Genomic DNA, 27,624 nt, shown 5'->3' on the forward strand with positions numbered 1-27,624 from the left:
TTTGTTTCTTCGTTCCTTTCCTTCCTTCCGCGGGAGGCAGGGAAGGATCAAGCTTGGGCGCGCCCACGACGCGCGCGCCTGGAAGGGGAGGCCTCGCGTGCGTCGGCGCATGCGCTCTCACCACCACTACCACCACCTCGACCTGGAAACGGAATGCCTGAGCCGGGTGCAGGTGAGCGGGGGTTCGCGGGGGTTCGCGCGTCTGTTTGGAACGCGGAGGGGCCGGATCCTCTTACTCACCTCAGAGGCCTCTGAGGTAACAAACGGGGCGGGCGCGTGTGGTGCTGAAGGTCTCCTGTGGGTCAAAGTTTGAGGGGGGCATTGAGAACTTTGGGGAGGGGGCGCGAATAGATATACCTGGGGGAATGTGGGGAAGGTAGGGGCAGGATAGGGAGGCGGGTTTGTGGGGGGCAAGAATGAGGTGCATGGGGGGGAACCGTCTTTGCTCGTGGGCCCTCCCCTTGCCTCCCCTCCTCGCCTTTTTTAAGAGTGTAAGTTCCTCGGGGGCAGGGGGCTGCCTCTGCTCTTGCCTGTGCAAGCCTGTAAGGTGCACAACCTAACCAGGCTGTGCAGACAATAAGGGCAGTTGCTTCATCAAATTGTTGGCAGTGGGAATGGATTAACAGTGTAGTTGACAGGCTAAACTTGTATCATGAGAAAAATTCTCCCAAAGGTGGGTGGGTGGATGAGGAAGCATGTGTTTTGGGGTGTGTATATATATATATATATATATATATATATATATATATATATGGGGGGTTTATTATTATTTTTTTTGTGCTGGCTGAAGACACATCTATTCGTGCAAAATTGGGGTGTCCGCTTCTCACTGTCCAGCCATGCAGCTCCCAAAAGCTGCTCCTATGAGAGTCAGGTGACCTTCCAAAACAGGATGGGGTTATAACATAGATGAAGGATTATTGTTGTTATTATTTATAGCCTGTCTTTTTCTTAGACCACGGCTCAAGTTGGTTTACACAAATTAAAGCAGGGCAGGTGAAATATGGAAAGCTAAAAATACATAAAAGGTAACGGTTCAAAAGTGATTAAACTATAGGAGAATTAAAACAATACAAAACCAAGTCTGTTAAAATGCACCTGAAAGTTGGTCTCTAAGATGCTACTGGACAATTTTTTATTTTTTTATATATTAAAATGCAGATTGTCAAAACAGTACTGTGGTGCCTCGCAAGACGAAATTACTTCGTTCCGCGAGTTTTGTCGTCTTGCGATTTTTTTCGTCTTGCGAAGCACGGTGTCGGGAAAGTTTTGGAAAAGCTTCAAAAATCACCAAAGTCTTTAAAAACCTCAAAAAAGGCTACCACACCGCGTTCTATGAGTTGCTCCTCGAAGTCAAGTCGCAACTGTATTAACGGTGTTAAGAAAAAGGAAACAAACTTGCAAGACTTTTCCGTCTTGCAAAGCAAGCCCATAGCAAAAATCATCTTGCGAAGCAGCTCAAAAAACAAAAAACCCTTTCGTCTAGCGAGTTTTTTGTCTTGCGAGGCATTCGTCTTGCGAGGTACCACTGTACTACTAAAAGCCCTTTCCTTTAAAAACAGTCTGTTCCCAAGAGCCTGCCAGAATAAAGCAGTCTTCAACTGCTGGTGGAAGGGTTGCAGTGGAAGTGGGGTGCCTGCCTTGTACGATGCATGCATGTAGATCTTCTTAGCATCATCTTGGAAGTGGCAATCCCCTGTTCTCTCTCCCATGAAGGAGGGAAAGCCTCTTCTAAGATGAAATTTGCAGTGGTGACTGTTTTCCAGACAAAAATTGTGGCAAAATTGGGGTAATTTTTTCATCAGAACATTTTGGAATGTTTTGAAGAGTGATATAAGTTAGCATGTCTGTTTTATTTGTATTAAATAAACAAAGCTCCATTCATTGTTACTAATGAACTTAAGAAGTGGAAAGCATTATTTGGAGAAATAAAGCTTTGAAAAATTTTCTGCCCCGGATTGTATGACGTTTAGAGTGTTGGACTAGGACATGGGAGCCTAGGGTTTGAATGTCCACTTGGCCATGCAGTTCATTGAGTGACCTTGGGTCTGTTACTGTCTCTCAGCCTAACCTAGCACACAGGGATTTTGTGAGCATAAAATGGGAAGGGGGAGAACCATGCACACAATCTCGAGCTCATTGAAGGAAAAGGTGGTACATAAATGTAATAAATAAATTACCAGAAATTTACCACGTACAGTTCTTATAAGTATTTGTGCTAAACATAACTCTTAAAATCTGTTCCTCAGTAACTTGGCAGCATATTATATTAGAAGATTGCAATGCTTAAAATTGGTTACAGATTGATCTAGATTTTGGAGATGTATTATTTTTGCTTTTCTGTATTTTATTTTTGTATATTATTGTGGGGCCTTATGAATTATCACTTAGTTGTTTAATTTGATTATACTGTATGTTGCTCATCGTAATCCTCTGTTTATTTGTGTGCCACTTTCCTGATGAAATTATTCCCAGAATATTCAGACTGGTCAAACTAGCCATGCTTTGCTTTTTGGCAGCAAACCACAATGTGAAACCAAGATTTGTTGGTGCTTTATGAACTGTGGCTTGTTTTAACCATCATTTGATGTCATGTGTGAATCAAACAGCCTTATTGAATCTTGGTTTGTTTCGCCACTGCGATGCTTACCAAGCTGCACGAGGTAAGAACAGCTGGAAAACAAGCTAGTGAAATGAGCTGTAGGTTATGTGCTTGACTATGAGACAACTCTTGATTTGTTGAGCAAACCATGGTTTAGATAGAGCCAGTGACTCTTCCTAGTAAAAGTAGAAAGATGCATGACCACAGAAACTGAAACACAGAAACTGAATGCCTTGTTGTTCTCATTGAGTTCCCAAGTTAATGAACGTTAACCTAGACTGACCAATGTTACCCAAGACTAGCCAAATGGCAACAAGAACCCCAGCAATGTGGGCAACCAAATGTTCTTCTGGGGCTCAAGTGCAAATTCTCTGTTTGACTAGAAGTGTGTTGCAATTTTTATTGCTGGCATAGCAAATAAACTTCTGGTTCCCCCTCCCTTTTTTCTTCAAAACATTGGTGAAGACAGAGACTTCATTTTTTATTGTCTGAATTTCTGTCAAAAGATAAGTGAGGTGTACTCATTTTGATAAATTGTTTTTGTAACGGGGCACTAAAAAAACCCCACCACTCTGTGGAAATTTGTTTGGTTTGGCAATATTCAGTTAATAAAATACACTGTTTTAAATGTGACTCTTGTTCATTTGAGAATAAATCTTTTTCTCAGGACCAATATATTTCAGATGGCAGCTATATGTCTGCTTCCATCCGCTGTAACTGATATTCCAAGTCCCTAGCTGGAGAAGCTGTGTGTTCTTCAAATAAAAGGTAAATATCACCAGTTGCAAGTAATGAACTTTCCTTTTTAGTAATTCCTCAAGACATGGCACTATAATTATTTTGGAACATGAATTACATTCTTTTGCCAAATAATAATGTATTTTTATTATTTCGGTTAAATGTTGTTGTTGTGACACTGAAATTGTTCTGTATGCATAGACGTAATTCTTTAGAAGCTGTTCTATAATAAATAGTTACACCTTTTATTTACTCAAATCATAGAACAGGCTTGCAAAAAACACATCTCCCTTGGTTACCTGTAACTAAGAAAGACCTCCTGTTGACTAGGCATTCTCTGGCAGCAGTTCACACTTTGTCTATTATGTTTTTACTTTCCTTCCACCACACACAAATCCTGAGGAATTCAGCAAGGCTTCTTTTTCTGCTTCCTGGTAAGCACACCTGAGCTTTTTTTGCAAGAGCTTTTGTAGAGAGGGACAGAGAACAAACTATACTATACTGTAGTAGAACAGTATGTTTTAAAGTGTGACGTGTTAAGCTGGGCTATCTTTTCCAAGAAAGACAGGAGTGCCTGGCGTGCTCTGGTCCATGGGGTCAAGAAGAGTCAAACACAACTAAACGACTAAACAACAATCTTTTCTAAGAGCAGTAAGAGCTACACACACAAACATGATTTTCAAATAAGTGCCAACTGAGTTGGTCTGTAATAATTAAATATACTTTGTTTAATATTAAATCTGCTTATAGTGGAATTGTGAAAATAACTTCTTGGTTACAGTAAGCTTCTTTTTGTTCTAGAGTTTCATTAGGGCATGAACAATGGATTCTTTGGATCACATGCTCACCGACCCATTAGAGTTGGGGCCATCTGGAGAAGGAAATGGCACACAGATTATGGAGGATTGCATGCTGGGATCCATTCGAATTAGCTTGCCAGAAGATCTCTTGGAAGATGTAAGTAGAACTGGAGTAACCTCCCCCCCCCCCCATATAGTGTAAAACAACAGTGTGATCTGAGAAGGAACCATTGCTATCTTTTGGAGGAATAATTCAAAAGTGGTGGCATCTCAGCAAACATTTGATAACTAAATTAGACAGGAACAGCTTCAGAAACAGATACCTCTGAAAAGCTCGCAAGTAGGGCATGAGAGAGGCAGCAGGGTTTTGTTACTTGGGCAGCATCCAGTCCTTGGGTATATGGCAATTAATGTGAAGACTTTGTGAAGGAAACCCAAATAATGTTTCTTTGCTTTCATTGTCTGTAAGAAACCATTAAGTAACCCAATTTGCATGTCCTGATAGGCCAAAGTTAATTGCACATCTCATTTCTCATCATCCTTGACCACTGGTTGTGTTGGCTGGGGCTGATGGTAGTTGGAGTGCAACAACATTTAGAGGGCCAAGGTTCCTGACCCTGGACATAACAGTGATTGAGTGACATGTTAGTGCATGCTACTTGATCGCTGCCTGCTTAGTTCCTCCCTTGCAGCAAGCAGGAGCAACAAGTTATGAAACATAGATTACATCTGTACCTGCGATCATGGTATTTTCTCCCAAGCAAACAACGCTCGTGAAGCCTTGTTCATCATAGTTGTTCCGGAGAATCATAGATATTAGGTTCAGATCTAATGACAAGCCAAGCTTCAATGAAGCATGAGTAATTGTGCAGCAAGCATAAGATGCTGCCTGTTCACAGTAAGTCATTATACACAGCTAACCTTGATGTGCAAACTACGCCATTGGGTCTGTAAACTCCTCAGAGCCTTTCAACAGTGTTTAATGGAACATACTGTAACTTAACAGCTTTTCCTGCTAAAGAACAGGTTTTCTTAGTTTATATTATTAGTCCATAACAATTTTCATTTTGTTCTTTTTTGTATAAATACAAAAATGAGCTTTATATGATACTGTTGCATTTCTCAAAAGTGGAATTTTTGGATCACATTTGAAGGATTTTATTTCATTCTTATCTCTCTCCCTCTCCCCCCACCCTTCTGTAGCCTGAAATCTTTTTTGAAGTTGTCAGTCTTTCAACATGGCAGGAAGTGCTGACGGACTCACAACGAGAACACCTGAAAAAGTTTTTGCCTCACTTCCCAGAAAGCAACACTGAACATCAGAATAATCTTATCCTGTCCCTGTTCAGTGGAGAGAATTTTCGGTTTGGAAACCCCCTGCACATTGCCCAGAAACTCTTCCGCGGTCAGTGGCAGATTTGTCTGTATTTTAACCTGGCTTCTTGACTTTGCTATGTAAGGTGACAAGTTGTAGGTCCTGAAAGTGGAAGTCACCTTTTTTTTCTCATTATGTGCTGCTGTATGTGTTGTAGTGCTGCACATTTGTAAGTGCTCCCATATGCAATACATTCACACTCTGTGTCTCATCCAATCTCTGTCCTGTCCTGCAGCTTGAGGGGGGCGGGGAGAAGGGAAGGGAAGGGGAAGTCTATCCCATTTCCTTCTTTCCTTGTGTGTTTTGAAATTATTCAGTCGTAAGTCCAGCATCAGCAATTTGCATTATCCCAGTTCCCCTTTCTATGTGGTCAGGGTCCCACTGACAGGGTAAAAGTTAGATATTCAATTTCTTCTTGATCCTTAGTAAAGTGCCTTCTACTCTACCCCAATACACATGATTATTGCATAACCGTTTTTTTAGGTGGGGTAAGTGCCTTCCTTCTCTTGAAATCTGACATGTGGCAGCTTTTGGATAAAATATAAAAAATAGCTTTCAGGCAGCAGGTTTCAAAACAGCAGTAACCATGGTACATGTTCTTGTTACAGATGGACACTTCAATCCTGAAGTGGTGAAGTATCGACAGCTTTGCTTCAAGTCTCAGTACAAGCGCTACCTCAGTTCCCAACAGCAGTACTTCTACCGGTTGCTGAAACAGATCCTTTCCTCCCGGAATGTAAGCACTTGAATAAACTAAATGTTCCATAGAATATAAGATTTAGTGCAGTATTTGTCACTAAAACTGGAGAAATCTCTCATTTGGTTGCCCAGGTGTCTTCACACAAGGCTAGTATTTGAAGAACTATGAAACTAGCTCTCAGCGCTTAAGGGGTCTGTATGCTTGAGGTTTCTTAAAGAGCACCATTGTAACTATGAACATAGAAGCTGCCTTTAATGCATATGGTCACTCTGCCATCTAGCCTGGTGTGGTTTCCTTTGGTGGCAGCTGTCTGGGGTACAGACCACTCTGAGAACCATTTCATTGGAGGTGATGCCAAGAGTTAAAGCATGTGCATGCAAACCATATGTTCTAAGTCTGAGCAGTGACCCCTCCCCTATGCCACATACCAAAGTAAATAATATTAGAAAATGAAGGGACTTCTGAAAGCCGTTTATGATGCAGCATGGGAGTCTCCTTTTAAAAGTTTTGATTTGCTTAAACCTTTTGGGAATGTTCACTCCTTTCTGCATACAATTATTAGCTTTTTGGATCCCAGCCTTTGTAGTGGCATGCATCGTGCAGGGACCAGTGCCTAAATGAAGTCATGTTGGTTCCTAAGGCTTTGATTTTGGTCCCTGAATATTAGAACTCCTCCATCCTTGCATATTACTCATTAAGAAGATGTGTATCTTGCCCCATCCACTCGGCTGTCATGGTGACTTACATGATGGGCTTTTGTTTAAACATTACAAAATTAATGTATATGTTTCTTGTAAGTCACAGGAGCTTAGATGGGATTCAGTATGATGCTATGCATATGTCTGTTTCAGCATCTGTTGGAGCTTGCTAGGAAAGGTGGTCCAGATCTGGCCCTGAAGAGGAAATACTCAGCAGCTGCTTGTGCTGCTGAGGAACGGGACCGGCGAACACATCGACGGTTCCTGAAAATCCTCAGGGAAGTGAAAGAGGAATGTGGAGACACCACCTTATCCTCAGATGAAGAAGGTAATGGCAGGGTATTCTTTAGAATAAACAAAAGCTTCTTAAGTGAAGAGTGGATGGAGAAGTCCTTAATGCTGTATCAGCTAAAAACCTGAATATGGAAATCAGTGATGATATAAACTTGCACATATACCAGTTGATGGGAACCATGGGAGGGGAGAGTGCTCAGGTTCTGCTCGCTGGTTTCCCACAGGAATCTTGTTGGCCACTGTGAGAACAGGATGCCGGACTAGATGGGCCATTGGCTTGATCCAAGAGACTGTTATTATGTCCTTAACAGTGGGTTTATAGGGACATGTGTCCCTATAAAAATGGTGCAATGTCATGGATATTTTTATTTGTACCATATACTGTAGCATGACTTTAATGGAAGATGGGTTATAAATGCTAGGCTGAATGTACATTTGCTGATACAGGGAAAACTTCATGCTCTAAGCATATTCATGTTTAAGATTAGGCTATTAGTACTTTTTAACATCTGTAGAACTAATGTCCTTCTAAGTATGTGTGTATCTTCTGGGTGAGCTTTTCTATCAATGTAGTCCTCCTCTTGATTTCCCTCTGGTGTCCTCTTCTTAAACCCTGTTCTGCTTGAGAAGTGAGCAGATCTTATTTCCAGTTTGCCTTTCTCAACATTTTTACTATCCTTCAACTAAAATTATGCTCACAGAGCTCTTTATTTTGGGTGCTTTCTAATAAACCTAAATATTTTTCTCAGTCAGATTAACATACTAAAACATCATGGCTGGCTTTATAAGTTTTAGAGCTACAATTAGGAAAATATTCTGATTAACAGTACTTCCCCTTTCAAAAGAGCCATACTTTTTCAACTCAGTTGATTGAAAAAGCAAAATTACTAAATAACTTGGATGTATGAGTGCATCTGCTGCCTAGAAAAATGAGTCTTGTGCTGCTACTATCCCTGTAGAAACCTCACTATTGTGTTGCATTTCAGATCTGAGCTCCTGGATTCCAAATTCTCCAGCCCATTGCCCAAGCCCCACTGTTCCTCTCAGAGTAATCCCCACATTATCAACCCAAGACATGAAAACAGCAGGTAAGCTCAAGTGGTATCTCAGTCTGACTTACCTTGAAAACTTTATACATTAAAAAGATGTTTTCTCACAGGATTTTCCTTCTTAGTTTTAGAATTTAGAGACCACCTCCTTCCAATTTTTAAAGACTGTTAAAGGTCATTTTCTTTTCCTCCTATGTTGGGCGTTATTGCTCTCAATCCATGACCCAACCGAGTTTTCCAGCCAGGTTTATTGCTTGTTAGCCAGTCAGGCCATTCACATACACAAACAATATAGAGAGCAACAAAAGAGGTACATATAAAATACATTAAACAATACTACAATACAATTAAAATTGTACTGTTATAACCGAGTGACATGTATTAACATATATTGCCAACAATAAACAAATGTATTGGCATTTTTCATGTAGTAGCTGCCGCTATATTAATGCACATTGACATACTTTTTTTTTTGAAGTGTCAAGGCTCGTTTTGTATCTTCTTAATTAACCATTCATCTGCATTATGCCACCAAGTGAAAATGTCTTTGTTTTTCTAAATAAAATGTATTTTAAATTAGATTTATGGCAGTCTAATGGAGATGCTGATTTATAAAGGCTTTTTGCTTTGAAAGAAAAAGTATAAGACCCTGTTTCCCCCCTCGATCTTATAGTAGAAGATTTCGCAAGCCATAGGCTGTAGCTGACGGGTATTTATAGTCAATTGAGAAAAATTGGTTGTAAGCACCTAAAGCTTGTTGGAAGCATTTCAGTTAAATGTGTTATGTAAATAGATTTACAGCAAACTTTTGATAGTATTGACTTTGTTTCCCCCTAGATAAACTGGAGTTTGGTGAGAATGACCTGAAGATGATACTGAAAAAACATCATGAAAAACGCAAGCGCCAACCTGTAAGGAAACCATAAGGAGGCCACTACTTCTTAGTACTCTTTTGCTAGTGCCTCTTTCTGCAGCAAAGGACCTAGAAAATAAGGCCCCCCCTCCTTCCTTGCTAGCAGTCCTATCCTAAAGCATGTTTACTTGGAAGTACATTCCGCTGTATGTAGTGGGGTTTACTTCCAGGTGATGTGCATTTGATCACAGCATGAATATGTCATGAGAAGCAGATTTTCAGTTTTAAAAAACAAAGTCCAGGGAGCTTGAGAGAAAATTTAATCCTCTTTTCCCTGCAGCCACAGTAATATTTGCAAGCTGATCTTACACTGCAGACTCAGTACAGTATGGGAGCAAAAGTATTCCGTTGAGATTTCAGTTGCTTTTCATTTGAAGGTTAAGTTGGGGTGTTCAGGTGGAAGAGGTTGTAGTGGCAAGTTGGGAATCCAGCCTATATCCTGGACAGGGTTTGGGATACTTAATTTGGAACCTGCTGGAATGATGTACTTAGCTGCATGATGGTGTAATTTGGTTTTTATTCTGCCTTACAGAAAGCAAGACTGAAAGTTTAAGCAAGGGGTGGGGAACCTGTGGCACACCAGTTGTTGTTGGAATCCAGTTCCCATCAGCCCCAATCAATGTGGCCTGTGGTCAAAGAAGATTAAGGAGTTGTAATTCAACATCTGGGGGGCCAAAGTTTCCCCATCCCTGGCTTAAATAAGATGTCACACAAGCCTAAGTATGTTTACTTAGAAGTAAGTTTCATTGACTTAAATGAGGCTTACTCCCACTGAAGAGAGTTCGGGATTATAGCCCAAAGACACTTGGTGTTGTGATTTCTGAGTACAGGGGAATCCCTGCTTATGTTTGGGTTCCATTCTGGATCGCTGTGCACATCAGTGGGATGTGTGCAGGTCCATTCTGGCCCACCCTGCCCCCTTTCAACACCAAAAACAATGCACGTGTCAATGGTCGCAAACGAGTGGGGAGGTGCTTGTGTTCAATTTTGCTTGAACTGTAATTTTAAGTGGAGATTTTCTCTAGGTATATCTGATATAAATAATAATTTTTATTGGCAAACAATCGGAAAAGCAATGTATCATAGTTCAGTCTCAACAGGTGTCTTTCATTCTCCAGTTTTGCTTTATGGTTGCCGTTCTCCTTGTTGAATGTCTCTTTGTCCCGTATAGAGCCATCCTGACCTCATGACTGGGGATCTGACTCTGAATGATATCATGACACGTGTGAATGCTGGTAGGAAGGGATCCTTGGCAGGTATGTGAATCAAGTTCAAGGCTGCTACATGACTGCATTTTTACTATTTTCTTTAGCTGGAGTTGTTAGCAGATGAACACCAGTCACTGTATCATTCAGGTTTTACTACCAATGGGAGCTAAAACTATAAGCAAATAAAATATGGCAAGATTTGCAGTGTCACTTGGTGATAATCAGGAAGAGTCCACAATAACATGATGCTTTCCATGTTAGGGATGCCCTTTGATTTAAGCAACCATTTCTCAGACAAAATAAATTTGGTTGAAATATTATTCCTGCTTTGCAGAGGGTTGAACTAGATGACCCTTGGGATCCCTTTTTTTGAGCTCTCCATATCTCATTTTTGTTTCAAGTGGAGGCTTGCTTGCACATCTCTTGAAAATGTATCTAGGAATCAAAATACTATGTTTGTATTTATGTAAATGCAAAGAACATTGGGTTGGCTTGATCATATTTGCTCTTTTGGTTAATTATACTTGCCTGCCACACCCTACAACTGGGTTCTATTTAATTTCAATTCATGCAAAAAATACTCTGATTATAAATGATATTGGCTGTGATTCACAGAGGTATATGTTTTTAAAACCATGTGCCTAGTTTGCTTTTTAGCTATTTCCTGTAATGTGACCAAACCATTTCTGAATTCCTTCAGCAGCAGCTCTTGAAACAGTGTCAGCAGCTGTAACTGTCGTAAAATGGGGTATTACAACTTTTGCACTGAGAGCTTTTTGTTACTCTGACATGGCGGAAGAGGCGGTCACACTTGCATTTCTGCCTTCTTCCATAAGCTAAAGTCTGGGCAACTGTACCTCTTGGGTGATATTTGACACCCTGCTTAATTTGTAATGTGCAACTTACAAATTCTTCCTCTCTTTTTAAACTGAAGCGTTGTTTGACCTTGCTGTCCTTAAAAAGAAAGTGAAGGAAAAGGAAGAGAAGAAGAAGAAGAAGCTAAAAGTGATTAAATCAGAAGCAGAGGACTTCTCTGAGTCCCTTGGCAACACTGAAGGGATGCCTTCAATGTCTCAGAATCCATCCCCCATCCCGCCTATCTGGGATCCCCCATCTCTCTCATCTGTTAAAGAAGAGTAAGTTCCTTCCAGAAGAGAATGCACACAATGAATGTGGTCAACGTATTACATAATGAGGCATATTTACAGTGAAGCCAGTTCTAGTCACTGGAATGAATCAAAATAGAAAAGTTCAGCACAAAGAAGCTTTTTTGTCCTGGTAGAAGTGATGCAGCATAGTTCATACAGCCCATATAAATTGCATGTATGAATAAGGTGTCTGTCTATATTCTGTGTTGCATAGTGGTTGAAAATAAAATGCATGGTGTGCAGTAATGCAGCAATGTAATTTAAAGTCAGCCTGCAGGGCACACTGGCACATGAAAGATGGTAGGAGGAGAGAGTGTAATTTGAAAATACAGTGGTACCTCTGGATACGAACGGGATCTGTTCCAGAGCCCCGTTCGCATCCAGAAGCGAACGCAATCTGTGCGTGCGTGGGTCACGATTCGCCGCTTCTGCGAATGCGTGTGACGTTATTTTGACCGTCTGCGCATGCGCGAGTGGCGAAACCCGGAAGAAACGTGTTCCGTTACTTCCGGGTCGCCATGGAACGCAACCCGAAAACACTCAACCTGAAGCACATTTAACCCGAGGTATGACTGTATACATGTAAATAGATTCCAGGTGAGGAATAATGATGTTGTACATTCCTCTTGTCAAAAAGTTGAAGATCCATCAGCAATTAATGCCTTTTTGTTGCCTTCTGGTGGTAAGACAGAGTCATAACTTGCCTAAGCTGTAAATACATTAGATAACCTTAAGCTAATCAACTCCATATTGGCTTTAAACCTCCCTTTTAAAAAATTGTTTCATGAAAATAGGTCAGTATTACTATCTCTTACAGCAGGCGTTGGGGAACCTGTGGGCCTCCAAATGTTGTTGGACTCCAACTCCCATCAGCTCCAGCCACCATGGCCAGTGGTCAGGGATGATGGGAGTTCAGCAACATCTGGAGGCAGGCCACAGGTTTCTCACTCTTGTCTTACTGGTTTGTTTGTAAGATTGCTGAAATATTGTACATGAAAGTACTTTGAATACAAAGAAAGAAGCAGGTAGATATGCTAAGCCTCCTCATTCTCAAAATTCAGTTAAACCAATTCAGTTAAAGCCAATTCATCTTCTATCAAAGGCCTCTTGAAGATATCAAGCCGTGTCTTGGAGTAAATGAAATATCCTTCAGCTTCTTTTCTCTGCTTCTGGAGATTCTGCTTCTAGAAGGCCCTGCTAGTCTCTCAGTGGTAAGAGTTTTTCCTGGACATCTTTCTTGAGTTGGGAGTTGGATGGATTAGGATGTAACCCTATTTATACACTTAAGTGGGAGTAAATCCCATCAAATTCAGTGGGCCTTACTTCTAGGTTGACACGTTTAGCCTAAGAGCATTTAGATTGGTGCCTATTCATTTGTTAAAACAATCTTTTGTTTCTTTTTTGTATTTGTTGTCCTTCCTTTTGTCCCCACCAAGAGATCCTTCCAAAACTATGGTTTTCAAGCATCATTAGATAGTTCATTTCTGTGGATTTGCAGTCTTTTTGATTCCATCTGCTGTGCTTTGATTTGGAAGTGCTTTATTTATATTTATTGATTAAAGTATTTCTGTCTCAGTTGTGATTTCCAAGATGGTTTGGGATTTCACTATTAATTCTCATTATCACCATCCCTCCCTTCTTCTGCTCAGCTTGAGGATAAAGTCATGGATTGGCAGTCTTCCCCTGCCAGCACATTAAACAGTTGGTTCTCCTTCGCCCCCAACTGGTCAGAACTCGTTTTGCCTGCACTGCAGTATCTCACAGGTGACAGCAGAGGTAAGTCCCACTTTTTTTCAGGGTTTTTTCTTCTTGAGCTGTGCCAAGAATGAAGTAAGTTGGCTATCTGTCATGGCCTGTGAACAGCTATTGCTTATAAAATTGCATTGTGTCATAGATGGCTTAGATCCAGCCCTTTCTTCCTGTTCTCCTTATTTATGATGGTAGCCACTTGATGTGAAATGATAATTTTTTGTAGAAGGGATACATTTCTTGATATCCAAATTGTTATCTTCCAAATTTGTTCCCTTTAACCTTGATGCAACATCTGATTCTGTTCCTGAAAAACTTAATTCAAAACCACTTAGTAAGCAAAGATAGCCAGCAACCTGTTGTATCTTTGAGTTGAATCCAGTGAAGTAATTGCTTGAATGGAATGAGTTCTGCTTGCACAACAGAATTCCTTCCCACCACCAGCTCCAAATGGTATGGGGAGCCCTCAGAACGGATTGTGTGGGTGCATGGGGGAAGGAGAGGGGAAAGTTCCATTGCACAAGTGAAAGCTGTTCCACTTGCACAGTGACTACATTGATTGCAGCCCCACATCTTCTGTTCTGTCATGGCAAGGTGGCTCTTGGAAACGATAGGTTGGGTTCAGATATGCCCAGCCACTTCTGTACATGGAAGGGCTATTTCCATCTTAGCAAAACAGCATCGCATAAGAAAAGTGAACTGAAATCCAGAGGTGATGATTTCATTCAAACCCTTGTACAAAGCTTTGGACAAGAGCATTTGCTCTCCCATGCCCTGACTGCTTCTGCAGAGGGGAATGCAGACACCTCATGGATGTATGTGACAGAGCTCTAGGTACCTAGCTGCACAGAGCCTTCTGGTGGTGTTTATCACAGCACTAATGAACAAACTGATTCCACTAAAACTGTCTCATACTTTAGAATAAGGTGTACCAATAGCCAACAGTTGACTATCCCATTCTACAGGAGACAACTAGAGACAAAGGGTATCCCAGTAATGTCTAAACATATGAAGCATTACGGTATCTTTTATTACAGATGCTCCTTCCAGTTTTTCTCCATTTGTTGAATTCAAAGAGAAAACTCAGCAGTGGAAACTGATAGGTAAAGTAACTTTGCTTCTCTGTCCCCTCCTGTTAATAAGTCTTGCCTGCTGTTCTCTTGAGGCATTTAGCTTCCATTTGGAGCTGGAGTGGCTGAACATCTTCTGCTTCATCCTCTATTACTACCTTTATAGCTATATAGTCCTATGTGTATACTTTTGACTATGTAGAATCACTGTGTGTGTGTCTGTTTAAAAAAACTTATCTTGCATGGATCTTGCATTATGTTGCCATCCAGTTGTCTACTAAGAGGCAAATAAATGTTGCTTTCCCTATTTTTTCACCTCCTTCTCGGTCACGGCCAGGGCTTTAAATCAGCTTCAAGGACTGGGAGACTTCTTTGAGATGTATCAGTGCAATCCCAATTCCAATTGTATGACAAGCAAGAGCGAAGACACACTTGCTGACCACTCCACTGTGCTCCTGGCTGCCTCAGTGCACTGGAGTTGAATGTCTGTGCTGGGATATCAGTTCTACTGGTGGAGGCTCCCTGTGCAGTTTAGGACTCTGTGCAGTACAGGGGTCTTCCAGGAGTCAAAAAACTCTGTGCTGCAGACATTCAGCCCTCCAATAAGTGGAAGGCAACTGGGATGCAGCACAGCATGTGAGTCAGCAACTGTAGTCACACTATGCCCACCTGTCACAATTGGGACATTGCAAGGGGGAATGCATTGAAAGGCCTTTGCTTAATGTCCTTTTGCATAAAGGCCTTGGCTAAGATGAGTGCACCCGACGTCATCTTTAGTACCACTACTGTAGCGCAGATATCAGCAGTTGGTAACAACTCTCCTTTCCTCTTTTTCGGTTCTCACCTTAGGCTCTTCACAAGACCACGAGAAGGAGCTGGCAGCACTCTTCCAGCTCTGGCTGGAGACAAAAGACCAAATCTTCTTCAAGGTGAGAGAGGATATTTGTAGGAATGTGGCAGCATCCCAGCTGGCTTGTCCAATGTGCTGACAAAAATCTTTCTTTCATTGGTAGGACAACGAAGACAGCTCAGATGCCACCACACCTAATCCCCGAGTGTAAGTATATATTCAGTTCAGAAATCTGCTCAAGTGTTAGTTAGGGTTACACTTATTTTTCCTATTTTGAATTTTATTACAAAGATTATTATATCAGTTAATGTGAAACAAACAAGTTGTCTAAAAAGAAAGCTCAACATTAACTGTTACTCAAATGTGTGAATTACATTGTTCTGAAGTGTGGTTCATTTTTCCAGTCAATAAATATTGAGAAATGAGCTGGATTCTGCTCCTTTCTCTTGCATCTGTCTTAGTTTATTTCTTACTGTAAAATCTTGGCTTGTACTGATCATACCAGAGGCAGGAGGAAGTTGGCAGGAATACTGAGTGTGCATTGGACAATTACACTCTTCCCATATATTCTCCCTATAATTTCAGTGTTGGGCAGCCTTTTACTTCCAAATATTAACTGCTGCATAGGGTAGCTAGCTGTACTTTGCTTTAAAAAGCTTTCGCCAAAAGAATTTCAGCATTTAGCAGCAAATGAATGCATACTTGCCAAGAAGTATTAATCTCCTTTCTACATTACATTTTATCTTGCTCAGGTCTGAATAACATGCTGCTCCTTGCATCATGACCTTTTGTCTTATAATGACAAAAGGTAAATCCTAGAAAGCTGATTTGTAATTTTTAAAGAAGTGCTGCAAAAATTGTCTAGCAGAACTTGTGAGGTAATCCAAGTTGCTAGATTCTTTTTTTCTTCTTCTGTTACTTGGACAGCGCCAACACTCAAAAGTATGTACCTTCTGGATACAATTTTCCTTCCTCTCCCCTTCTCTCTCACAACCATCTTTTTAGTTAGTTTGGGGATCTGACTCTGAAGGGTTCTGATCAGGTTTGGAGTGAACCATGTTGGGGAAGGTGGATGTATGCACTCCAACCTCATGCTGTTGTTTGTTTCAGAAGGACTGACTACGTAGTTCGGCCTAGCACTGGGGAAGAGAAACGTGTTTTCCAGGAACAGGTGAGGATGACACACATTTTGTCCCATGCATTGCCTATGCTTTGCCAGGATTTGATGGGGAAGTTTTATTTTATTATTTGTTTATTTAAACAGTTGATACACTGCTTAACTGCAATAGTCTCTAAGTAGTTTACAAAGATACAACAGGGCGGGTGGAAAACATTTAAACCTATAAAATCATTTAAAATACCTGCCTTCCAATTTATACATATTTTGCTTTTCAGCTTAAGTAGTCCATTTTCTGAGTAAAATATTCACCTGCATCAGTAACAGTCAGAAGAAACAGAAATTCTTAATGACAAATAACTTTATTTCATTTCAGTTTCTCTCCTTTTTTCAACCTGTCTTCTTAAATGTTCAAAAAAAGGAACCAGCACACCATTGGACAAGAGGGTGCTTAAAAATTAGCTAGCAGAAAAGCATATAAACATTTAGACAACCCAAAAAACACACAGAGATTGTGTTTTATGTTCTCATGTACATTGTTTTGCTTCGTAGCATTAAGGTCTCAATACTAATGTCCCAGTAGTTGCATTGTATGTGCTGGCTACGTTACATCACCTAGCTGAGTCTTGCTCATTACTGTAGGCTAAGCCTTGATCTTTGCAGCAATAAGAGATTCCACATGAGCTGTCGGGCTTTATAACTTCTTATGCAGACATTAGATAATACTGGCTTGTAACTAGAGATGTGGAGGCTCGGGTGGGGGGGCAGGATAATAATAATTGGGCTGAAAGATATACACATTTCTCCTCCATTTGTCTTTACCAATATTATCAGTATTATATCTCACCAGCATTAATATTTGAAAATGCAAAACTGAGAAATGCTCGAAACTAATGGATTAATGCTTAGTATAAAGAGGTTTGCTGCCTATATGCTCCTCAGTATACATGACTGAAATATAAGCAGTTGCCCTTCCTAATCTTTGCCTTCCCCTAAGCATTTGTTATTAACTCAATTCACATTACGTGTTAGCCATAGATGCTTATCTAGAAACCTGCTCTGTTCTTTTGCCCTTCAATCTCTTGCTCATCTGAGCACTTCTCTTTCTCTGACATGTGCAGGAACGTTACAGGTACAGCCAGCCCCACAAGGCCTTCACCTTCCGCATGCATGGCTTTGAGTCAGTGGTCGGCCCTGTGAAGGGTGTGTTTGACAAGGAAACTTCTCTGAACAAAGCCCGAGAACATTCTCTGTTGCGATCAGACAGGCCTGCATATGTCACCATCTTGTCTCTTGGTAAGTTTACATTCATTCATTCTCTCTCTCTCTCTCTCTCTCTCTCTGTGTGTGTGTGTGTGTGAGAGAGAGAGAGAGAGAGAGAGATATTTCAACACGTTACAGTCTTTTTTAGGTTCGCAGTGACAATAGATTGTAAGAAGAGAGGAAACAGCAGTGCAGCGGGGTCACACTTTAATTGTTCACAATGATAAACTGTTATGTTAGTCACCTTGAGAATTAGACACTGACGAGGGGGAAAAATTATCCTAAATAAAGGAAGGTCCTAGGTTCAATTAATGGTGTTTCCATTTAAAAGACCCTTGGAAGTAGGACTAGGAAGACTTCCACCCAAGACCTTTGTGGCCACTGCTGGCAATAGTGACCAAGACAGGTAATAGCACTCTGTTTCTTGTGATCCCTGGCAACTGGTATACAAAGGCCTGTTGCCTCTGATACTGGAAGTAATTAAGACATAGCCACCATGTTCAGTGGGTGCTAATCACGATGACTATATATATCCCCAGTATTGGGCAAGATGCCTCTGACTGCCAGGTGCTTGCAGAAGGATATTGTTGCGCTCATGTGTTGCTTTGTGCTTCTCATAGGCATCTGGACACTGAGAACAGAATGCTATTGGCCTTTGGTCTGATCCAGCAGGGCTCTTCTTATGTTCTGACACTGCATAGGGCAGCTTCATGGTTTAGAGAAAAAGATTGCAGTGAAAAAGCTGACGATACGAAGCTCCCTTATAGCAGGTCAGAACATTTGTCCCTGTAACCTGGTATTGCCTACTTTGAATGCCAGTGGCTTCTTGGAGGCCTGTCCCCTCTCCTGCTGCCTTTTTGGAATGGGAGATGCAAGGGATTCAGCCTGGTTGTTCCATGTAGGAAGCACAGTCCATGAGGAATTTCTGTAGCCAGGATTAACAGGGACCGAGTTACAGCATAACACAAGAAGGGAACAGAGGGAGGAACAACGTGTGGTGTGGAATAAGCATGTCCTTGGAAAGCCTGCAAGTAAGAAAAGTTTGTTAAACTTGCTTAAAATAGGCAGAAACCTTTCAGTCTGTTTGAGGGAATGATTACACACAGTGTGTGTGCCCTCCCATCAGATGTCAAGGAGATAAAGAACTACACAACTTTTAGAAGACCTCTGAAGGCAGCCCTATATCAGGAAGTTTTTAATGTTCAATGTTTTTATATGTACTACAAGCTGCCCAGAGTGGTTGGGGAAAACCAGCCAGATGGGCGGGGTATTATAAATAAATAAATAAATGAATGAATGAATGAATGAATGGAAGAATGAGAGAGAGAGGAAGAGAAACAGAAACAGGAGACATTCTTATTGTTCTGGTAGAGAGCTATATTGCAGGGTTTGGGACAGCCCAGCCCAAGATGAAATGAGAACACTGGCAGAAGATGAGCAGCAAGGAAGCCCAGATTTATTCTTAAATCCAGCTGCTTTTCTATGTGATAAGTAGCCAATGACCTTGAGGATTTCTTCAGGGTGTGGGACTGCTATCCAGAGCTAGTGTTCAATTGGTATAAAGCCCTAAGTTAAAGTTAGGAACCCACACAGTGAGTGAAACCTGAATGGTTCAAGTGTTACTTCAGTCTCTGTGTCAGCTGAGGTCTTCACAATGCTTTGATCTTTTTTGCTGTCTCAGTTAGGGATGCTGCTGCCCGTCTTCCTAATGGAGAGGGAACTCGTGCTGAGATTTGTGAGCTGCTTAAAGACTCTCAATTCCTCGCTCCTGATGTCACCAGTGCTCAGGTAAACTGGGAGAGCACAGAGGCATTTTCTTTTCAGCGTTCCTCTCTGATGAGAATTTCTCCTATTGAATGGAGAAGCACCTTGTGATTGATTTTTAAGGTCTACAATTCCATAGCTTACGAGAGTGATAAAGCTGTAGCCCAACTGGTGGCTAACACCCCAGAGGACAGGATCACACTTCAAAACGACCTTGACAAATTAGAGAACTGGGCCAAAACAAACAAGATGAATTTTAACAGGGAGAAATGTAAAGTATTGCACTTGGGCAAAAAAAATGAGAGGCACAAATACAAGATGGGTGACGCCTGGCTTGAGAGCAGTACATGTGAAAAGGATCTAGGAGTCTTGGTTGACCACAAACTTGACATGAGCCAACAGTGTGACGCAGCAGCTAAAAAAGCCAATGCAATTCTGGGCTGCATCAATAGGAGTATAGCATCTAGATCAAGGGAAGTAATAGTGCCACTGTATTCTGCTCTGGTCAGTCTGGAGTACTGTGTCCAGTTCTGGGCACCACAGTTCAAGAAGGACACTGACAAACTGGAACGTGTCCAGAGGAGGGCAACTAAAATGGTCAAAGGCCTGGAAACGATGCCTTATGAGGAACGGCTAAGGGAGCTGGGCATGTTTAGCCTGGAGAAGAGGAGGTTAAGGGGTGATATGATAGCCATGTTCAAATATATAAAAGGATGTCACATAGAGGAGGGAGAAAGGTTGTTTTCTGCTGCTCCAGAGAAGCGGACATGGAGCAATGGATCCAAACTACAAGAAAGAAGATTCCACCTAAACATTAGGAAGAACTTCCTGACAGTAAGAGCTGTTCGACAGTGGAATTTGCTGCCAAGGAGTGTGGTGGAGTCTCCTTTTTTGGAGGTCTTTAAGCAGAGGCTTGACAACCATATGTCAGGAGTGCTCTGATGGTGTTTCCTGCTTGGCAGGGGGTTGGACTCGATGGCCCTTGTGGTCTCTTCCAACTCTATGATTCTATGAACTTATGGAGTTGGCAGTGCTTTTTTTTGTAATGACACCTGAACACTGAAACAACAGTTTTGGTAGTGATGTGTATAATACACTTCACCTGCAGGTGCTGTCATCTTTGTTGTAGAAATACAGCACTCGAGGAAGCTATACATGGTAACGCGTGGAGGTCTGTTTTGATCTAGATCGACTGAGAGCTTGATGTATGTTTCTCAGACGATTTACCATCTCAGTATGGGGCTATTTTAGACATCCATTTTGCTTCTAATTGTCACGCCCCTTTTCTTCTTTCCTGCATGTGCAAAATATATTTGCTATGATGATTCTGAGCTGATCAGTTTTGCATCCTCCATTTAATTGTGAATTCTGTTCTCAGGTTAACACTGTGGTGAGTGGTGCACTGGATCGATTGCATTATGAGAAGGATCCCTGTGTGAAATATGATATTGGACGTAAGCTATGGATATACCTACATCGAGACAGGAGTGAAGAGGAGTTTGGTGGGTGTTCGCTGGAGGGCCTTACAGCAACCAGATTGCAATATAATGGATAGAGGTGGCCTTGCCTTAAATGAGGAAGAAAACTGGTGCTGAATTTTTAAAATCCCATTTCAAAAACTCACACAGCATTCTACAAATTCAGGAACAGGGTGGGGGTGAGGTGTAGTTCAACTCCCAGTCCTGGAGAAGGATCCTATATCCCCACATGTGTTACTTGGGCTAACCTGATTGTGCAAGGGTATAGGGTGTTGTTCATGCTTTAGGGCAGTGTTTCCCAACCTTGGGTCTCCAGCTGTTTTTGGACTGCAACTCCCATCATCTCTAGCTAGCAGGACCAGTGGTCAGGGATGATGGGAGTTGTAGTCTAAAAACAGCTGGGACCCAAGGTTGGAAAACACGGCTTTAGGGTACCCACATATATACACACACAGATACATATCCAATTTTAGTATGTATTTTTCCCCCTAAACGTGTATTTAACTAAAATCCTTGCCAACTAGTAAAAATGAGATATAAACAAGTTTTGTCCTGTTTACTGTAAATTTTGCCATTATGGAGATGGAACGTGTAATTTGCTTCTTGTTCCTGACTGAACAGCAATCACTTTCTCTTATTCATCATTCAAATTGAAAGGCATAAAAGCCTCCTTCAGGGGACACATTTACAGAAAATGTCATAAACATGCATTTCATGCAAGACCTGCCTCTTCCTGGCTGGCAAATTATCTAGTTTGGTATGTTTTCTATTGATTACAGAGTAGTAATTCTTGGAAGAAGAAGTGTACTTCAAGGAAAAAGAGAAGCTGGCTACGTAGGTGGGCAGTTAGCATCTGTTTGAGAACCCTTCCTTATTCTTCCTTGCAGAGCTGATTCATCAGGCTCAGGCGGCTGCAGCTAAAGCTAGAAAAGCCCTTCAGCAGAAGTCTAAACCTCCTGCAAAGATAGTAAGTTGCTCAATGTAAATACATGGGGCACAGATTTTTAGACTGTCAACTGTTTTGGTTGAATAGGCTTGCTGCCCAATCTCATCTCAAGGGCTTATTTAATTATCACCAATAGACTCAAGGAAAGCTCTGGTCTATCCCTAAACAGCCCTCTTCCCACTCACACAGGGTTGTCTGGGCTTAGTGCGTTTCCACCCCCACCCTGCCCCCATTGATGCCCACTATTTTGTTGCCTTTGCAGAAGTCCAGTAGCAAGGAGAGTTCAGTGAAAGTGGCTACTAGTGCCTCTGAGCCTAGCCAGCTGAGCCTTAGTGATTCCAGCATGCCACCAACCCCTGTGACTCCGGTGACACCCACTGCCCCTCCGCTGCCAGCAATGCCCATCTCACCACCGCCAGTCTCCGTGGTTAACAAGAGTTTGCCAAACGTTGCATCAGAGCAAGCTAAACCCAACCAAAGGTAAATCCTTTCCCTGTCTTTGCAAAAAGCAGGGGTGCAACTGTTGACAGGATTTGGGTGATAGATATCTCTAGTGAGGAGGGGAAATAGTTGGAGGTTGCTTTAGGACCATCTGGAGTTAAGAAAGAAATTCAGCCAGTCTGCTATCCTAATCTTCCACAAGTGAACCTTCCCCCAAGTGGTACAAAAAAGGAAGACTATATTAGCAAAACCATTCAACTTGGATTACTTGCCTGAGTGGGGCAGGGAAGGTGAAAATCACATAGATATTGCAAATCAGTTGTAAAAATCTGTTTATGTAGTCTTGCAATTATCTGTTCAGTGAGCTATTTATTGCTTGGTTTCAGCTAAAATTATTACCTGTCAATAACTGTTTCAAATCCTTGATTGATTTTGGTAGCTTAAAGCAAAATAGTGAAAACTTTGCTGATTGCTGGCCTGTTCTAGAACAAACTTGTGCTTTTAAGTTAATCAACTTACTCTTTTCAACTTATTCACAGCATCCTTCTGGTGTCATCTCCCACCATGCCGCAGCTGGGGACTTTGCTCTCCACGGCACAAAGTACCCAAGCACAAACTGGGCCTCAGCAAACCCCCCCTCCTCGTGTGGCCAGCCACACATCTTCCTCAGGACTCCCACAGGTTCGAGTGGTTACAACACAGTCCAGCCTCCCACCTGTGTCTCAGCCAGCCCCACCAGTGATCCAGCAGCAGCAACAGCCCCCACCAGCACCTGTTCCTCAGGTCCATGCCCCTTCCACTTCTGCACAAACCAAAGCACTGCCTCAGGTGAGGGACATCTCTGTGGAGTTAGCCAGAAGTAAGGATTAGCAGTCTTCTTCCCCAGTTGCCATCTGAATTATGTGAATTATGGCCTATGGTCATCTCTTAAGACACATCATACTTTTTGCAAGCAAGTAAATCCCATGGGCAGTTTAGAACTGAAGGAAAGCCATGTAAGTGTACAGAGAGAGCGTGATTGGAAGAGAGAGCATTCCTGAATAAAATAGGTTTTAAAGAGCATTTAAAGACAAGTGTCTGGAAAGAGTATCCCCAGTAGTTAATTCTTCAAGGGTGAGGACTGTTGTCTCAGGATTTCTAATAATGTTAGGGCATCATGAAACTGAATAGAAGGGTGTTGCACCGAATAGGCAAAAAGACAACCACCTTGACGACATCTACTTTTTCTTGTCCCTAGGCTGTCAGCACTGTCACAGTGAAAGCTCAGACCAGCCCAGTCCAGGTGCAAAGGCCAACAGTTTCTGTCACAGGACCAGTCAGTGTTGCTGGGACAGGGATCTCGGCAGCCCTCAGCCCTGCCCCAAAGCCAGTGACCAGTTCTCCAGGCAGCTCTGCCCCCAACTCCTCCTCTGTGTCTCTGTCGTCATCCTCCTCCTCCTCCTCAACTTCTTCCTCTTCATCCACCACAGTCCTCCAGAACGTAGCTGGCCAAAATATCATCAAACAGGTGAGGAGCTGTACCATACTGAGAAATGGTTTTGGAGTATAAAAGCCAGCCTATGCTGAGCAGATTTGAGTCCAGTGAGTTCAGTGTTCTGACTCCAGCTGTGGCCAGCCAGATGCCCTTGAGAAGCTGACAAGCTGAGCACGATGACTTTAAGCTTATAAAATACCAACGGGTCCCTGCCCAAAATGCTATGGCTGGCAAGATATACATGGGCATGTGAGCACCTGCTGAAAATCTTGCCCTTTCCTAGTAGCTTAGTTCGGCATGCCTTGTCTCTCTTTAATGGAGCTTGGCATTCATCCATGCACCCAGTGCTGTATAGCATTCTGCCTCGGAAATGTGCAAGAGAGATATTCAGCACAATCCATTTTTCCTTACAGGTGGCTATTACCGGACAGCTAGGAATGAAAAGCCAGCCTGGGAGCAGCATCCCACTTACCGCCTCCAACTTCCGCATCCAAGGCAAGGACGTTCTGCGCCTGCCTCCCTCCTCGATCACCACTGATGCAAAGGGACAGACAGTTCTCCGCATTACTCCTGACATGATGGCCACCTTGGCCAAGTCCCAAGTCACCACTGTCAAACTGACGCAAGACCTCTTCACTGCTGCAGCCACTGGCAACACTTCTGCCGGCAAGGGCATCTCGGCCACTCTGCGTGTGACTTCCAGCCCCATCCAGTCTTCCGACTCTCCCGCCAAGACCAGCACGCCCACCTCTGCCTCACCGGGCCCAGCTGGGCCCACAGTGGTCAAAGTTACTCCTGACTTGAAGACTGTGGAGTCCACTGGCTCTGCATTCCGGCTGATGCCTGCACTGGGCATGACTGTGGCAGACCAGAAGGGCAAGGCCATCACTACGGTGGCATCCACTGAAGCCAAGCCAGCTGCCACGATAAGGATTGTGCAGGGGATGGGGGTGATGCCACCAAAAGCTGGGCAGACCATTACAGTGGCCACTCATGCCAAGCAGATGACCGCTGCCTCATCTGTGAGCGTCCCTGGCACAGTCCACACCTCTGCTGTTTCTCTGCCAACCATGACAGCTTCTGTGTCCAAGGCGGTTGCTGTTGTGTCAGGGGGGGCAGGGACGCCTATAACAATAGGAACAGGGACTACGACTATGCGACAGGTTCCAGTGAGCACCACAGTTGTCTCCACCTCCCAGGTAGTAAGTCATTCCTGCAAGGGATAGATAACCCTTTGGGTCCTTTCCAACACTACAATTCTATGATTCATGTTGTTTTTTGGTAGGATAAGCTTGATTGACAAGCATCCATTTCTAAGTGGGGATGCCACCTTGTCTGTCTTAAGTAGGCTCTGACTTATGGAAGAGCATTGAATGCCATTAGCAACAACTGTGTATGTGTTTTGGGAATCCCTCAGCATCCTGAAAACTTTAATTTGGGGGAGGGCCTTTCCCCCCGTTCTTGGTAACTGTGTGGCAGAGAGGTGGTTGCTGAACCTCTATAATTTCTGTGTCTGATGCTTCTTTTCCCAGGGGAAGCTGCCTGCCCGTATCACAGTGCCCCTCTCCGTCATAAGCCAGCCTGTGAAAGGCAAGAGTGTAATGACGACCCCCATTATCAAAGGCAACCTTGGGGCCAAGTGAGTAACATAGGAGGATTACTATTGCAGATCACAATTATATTAATGGAAGGCCTAGCCAAAAGGACTTGAAAGCACTCAAATTTGAAAATTTCCTCTTAGTCACAGAAAATGAGTCAAACAAATTCTGCCTGTAGGAAGTGCTAATGGACATTACTGAGTCGTGCTTCCCAAATCCAACTAGTGTCCGATGAGTTTACCAGTGTTGGTGGTGGTTTCGATTTGGATACCTCACATACCCACCTTCTGGGGTTGCCAACTTTTCAGCCTGCCCTTTTAGCTGTGGCTTTGACAGTTGCTTGGTTTACAGATGTTGGCAGGTGGGAGTGTTTTGTTTATAAGCATGGAAAATCTGTCCCTGCTGGTTTTTTACACAAATTCAAGACGCCCTTTTAAAAGCTCAAAGGAAGGCTTGGTTGTTTTTCCTACTCAATAGGCAGTTCGCCTCTAAAGCAGCATGGAATTGTGCAGATATTCTGCAGCCACCCCTTGGAAGGGGAAGGGTAAAAAGTGCAGCTGGTGGTTAATCCTGAGCACAGGATTGCGTTTAGACACATTTTTGTAGCATATTCAGAGCCTGAGGGTGGTTCTGACCAGTACTGAAAGGCCAATGTGGTACAAACACACTTTATAAGTTCTGCTATTATGCAAGAGGCACCTCAGCAAGATCCAGCCCCACTGTGTCACCACTAACTTCTTAATGGGTTTCTTCCAATAGTATCAGCGGACTGGGTAGAAACATCATTCTCACCACCATGCCAGCTGGGACGAAACTGATTGCTGGGAACAAGCCAGTGAGCTTCCTGACCGCACAGCAGCTACAACAGCTGCAGCAACAAGGCCAGGCCACACAGGTAAGGCCTGTATCTCATTTCCCCCTTATCTCTGTTGCATCAGGACTTTGCCTTGACATGGCACCGTCCCAACATCATTGTACCACACAAATGTTCTGATTATTTTTCATTTTTGAAATTCAAGTAAGCAGCTGAAATTTGGTGTGGGGTGTGTGTGGGTCCTACGAATACACTTGCTGAAACATTGGAACTGGTAACTTGAAGACAAGGGCAAGATGGGAGTGGAGGGCTTTGCTTGATTACAGTTCAGTTCCCAGTATTATTTATGTTTCTGCAACGTGGCAGAGGCTGAACTGAATGATTAAATGTATTTTCTTTCCTTCTGCATACCGTTTTGCACAGGTGCGAATTCAGACACTCCCAGCCTCCCATCTCCAGCAGGGAACAGTGTCTGGCTCTACAAAAGCAGTCTCCACTGTTGTCGTGACAGCAGCGCCATCTCCAAAACAGCCACCAGATCAGTAAATTCAACGGCAAGCTGTAATTTTGCAAGAGTTACTCCAGCCCTCTTATTCTTTTTCCACCCAACTAGGGCTTGCTAGAGTCAGACTCTACTTACCCACAGGTTGGTTCCTGATGTTTTGGAAGCACTTGTGGGAAATGCCCGTCGTTTGGTTTCTGTCAGAATAAGCAGAACCCCTAACACAAGCCTCCTGGAGTGCTGCATTTTAATAACCTTAACACCTTCATGTTAAGTTGCTGGACCCAGCCATCCGCTCAGAAAGGCTGGTCTCTTTTAATTTTCAACCTAACAGAATGTAAGTTTCAAAGAAACCTGCTGAATTAAGGCAAGAAGGTCTTAGAAGGAATGGACAAGTTATATTGCGCCGGACTTCAGTTTTATCATTTCCAGGGTGGTTCTTATGGACGTTCCGATGCTGGATTTTTAATATTTGGTGCCTAAGCTTTCACCTGTTTATTTGATAATTTCATTCAGGTTTTTTTAAAAACTAAGAGTTTCTTGGCAACTTTCCTTCCCTCTCTGTGCATAAACTTCACCTATACTGCTTTATCCTCATCAAAGCATTTATATAAGCATTTATATAAGGTGGTATAAAATTGACCTTATGTGAAATGCTCACCATTATGTGAGATACTCGAAGAAGGCCTAGAGAGAAAGAGAAGAGGATATTCTAAACTGGTTGTGAAAAAGAGCCAAAAGCAAACCCCTCCCCAGGAGAAGCTTAACACCTTGGACTTTCTGTGACGGGGTAGTCACCTTTTGGAATGAAAAGCTAAAGAAAGCTTGACACCGTGTACCAAGCTCTCTTCATATAAATTCATTTTACTGATGTTGATTATCACTATTGTCTTTTCTATTGTTAACTGAATCTCTTATCAAAATGCATTTTATCTAGTTAGGAACATTTACACACTAATGGGGAAAAATTATTGCTCAACACACCCACACATATGCACATACTTTTTATATGCTATCTCTGCAGCATTGGAAT

At 42.5% G+C, this 27,624-nt stretch overlaps 1 protein-coding gene across 5 annotated transcripts; it reads left to right on the forward strand.

Annotated features, from left to right (window-relative positions):
• The first annotated feature begins 24 nt into the window (after window positions 1-24).
• On the forward strand, window positions 25-27,462 carry NFRKB (nuclear factor related to kappaB binding protein). 5 transcript variants are annotated; one of them, XM_080983388.1, is made up of 28 exons: window positions 33-172; window positions 2,520-2,663; window positions 3,270-3,370; window positions 4,142-4,297; window positions 5,344-5,545; window positions 6,124-6,251; window positions 7,067-7,241; window positions 8,194-8,295; window positions 9,094-9,167; window positions 10,341-10,425; window positions 11,312-11,513; window positions 12,628-12,736; window positions 13,175-13,301; window positions 14,312-14,377; window positions 15,194-15,273; window positions 15,358-15,401; window positions 16,305-16,365; window positions 17,433-17,607; window positions 19,256-19,362; window positions 20,717-20,840; window positions 21,704-21,783; window positions 22,025-22,242; window positions 22,743-23,031; window positions 23,441-23,710; window positions 24,091-24,879; window positions 25,210-25,316; window positions 26,035-26,170; window positions 26,513-27,462. In XM_080983388.1, exons 4-28 carry the CDS (start codon window positions 4,163-4,165, stop codon window positions 26,633-26,635), a joined length of 4,008 nt encoding a protein of 1,335 aa, XP_080839514.1. In that variant the 5' UTR covers window positions 33-172; window positions 2,520-2,663; window positions 3,270-3,370; window positions 4,142-4,162; the 3' UTR covers window positions 26,636-27,462. The 5 variants fall into 5 exon arrangements, with proteins under 5 accessions (XP_080839516.1, XP_080839514.1, XP_080839518.1 ...); XM_080983392.1 differs by having other exon boundaries at window positions 34-172; window positions 16,308-16,365; XM_080983389.1 differs by lacking the exon at window positions 33-172 and adding an exon at window positions 235-256.
• Window positions 27,463-27,624: the final 162 nt, after the last annotated feature.

The sequence above is a fragment of the Podarcis pityusensis genome (assembly GCF_964106645.2).
Source record: "Podarcis pityusensis genome assembly, chromosome: 15".
In the NCBI taxonomy this organism is placed as follows: domain Eukaryota; kingdom Metazoa; phylum Chordata; class Lepidosauria; order Squamata; family Lacertidae; genus Podarcis; species Podarcis pityusensis.

Excerpts from the sequence above, each read along its gene's own strand:
- NFRKB (XM_080983390.1), top strand. The coding sequence starts at position 4,163 with ATGGATTCTTTGGATCACATGCTCACCGACCCATTAGAGTTGGGGCCA. Across the intron at positions 8,296-9,093 it reads CCAAGACATGAAAACAGCAG|ATAAACTGGAGTTTGGTGAG; the intron begins GTAAGCTCAAGT and ends GTTTCCCCCTAG. Across the intron at positions 17,608-19,255 it reads TGTCACCATCTTGTCTCTTG|TTAGGGATGCTGCTGCCCGT; the intron begins GTAAGTTTACAT and ends TTGCTGTCTCAG.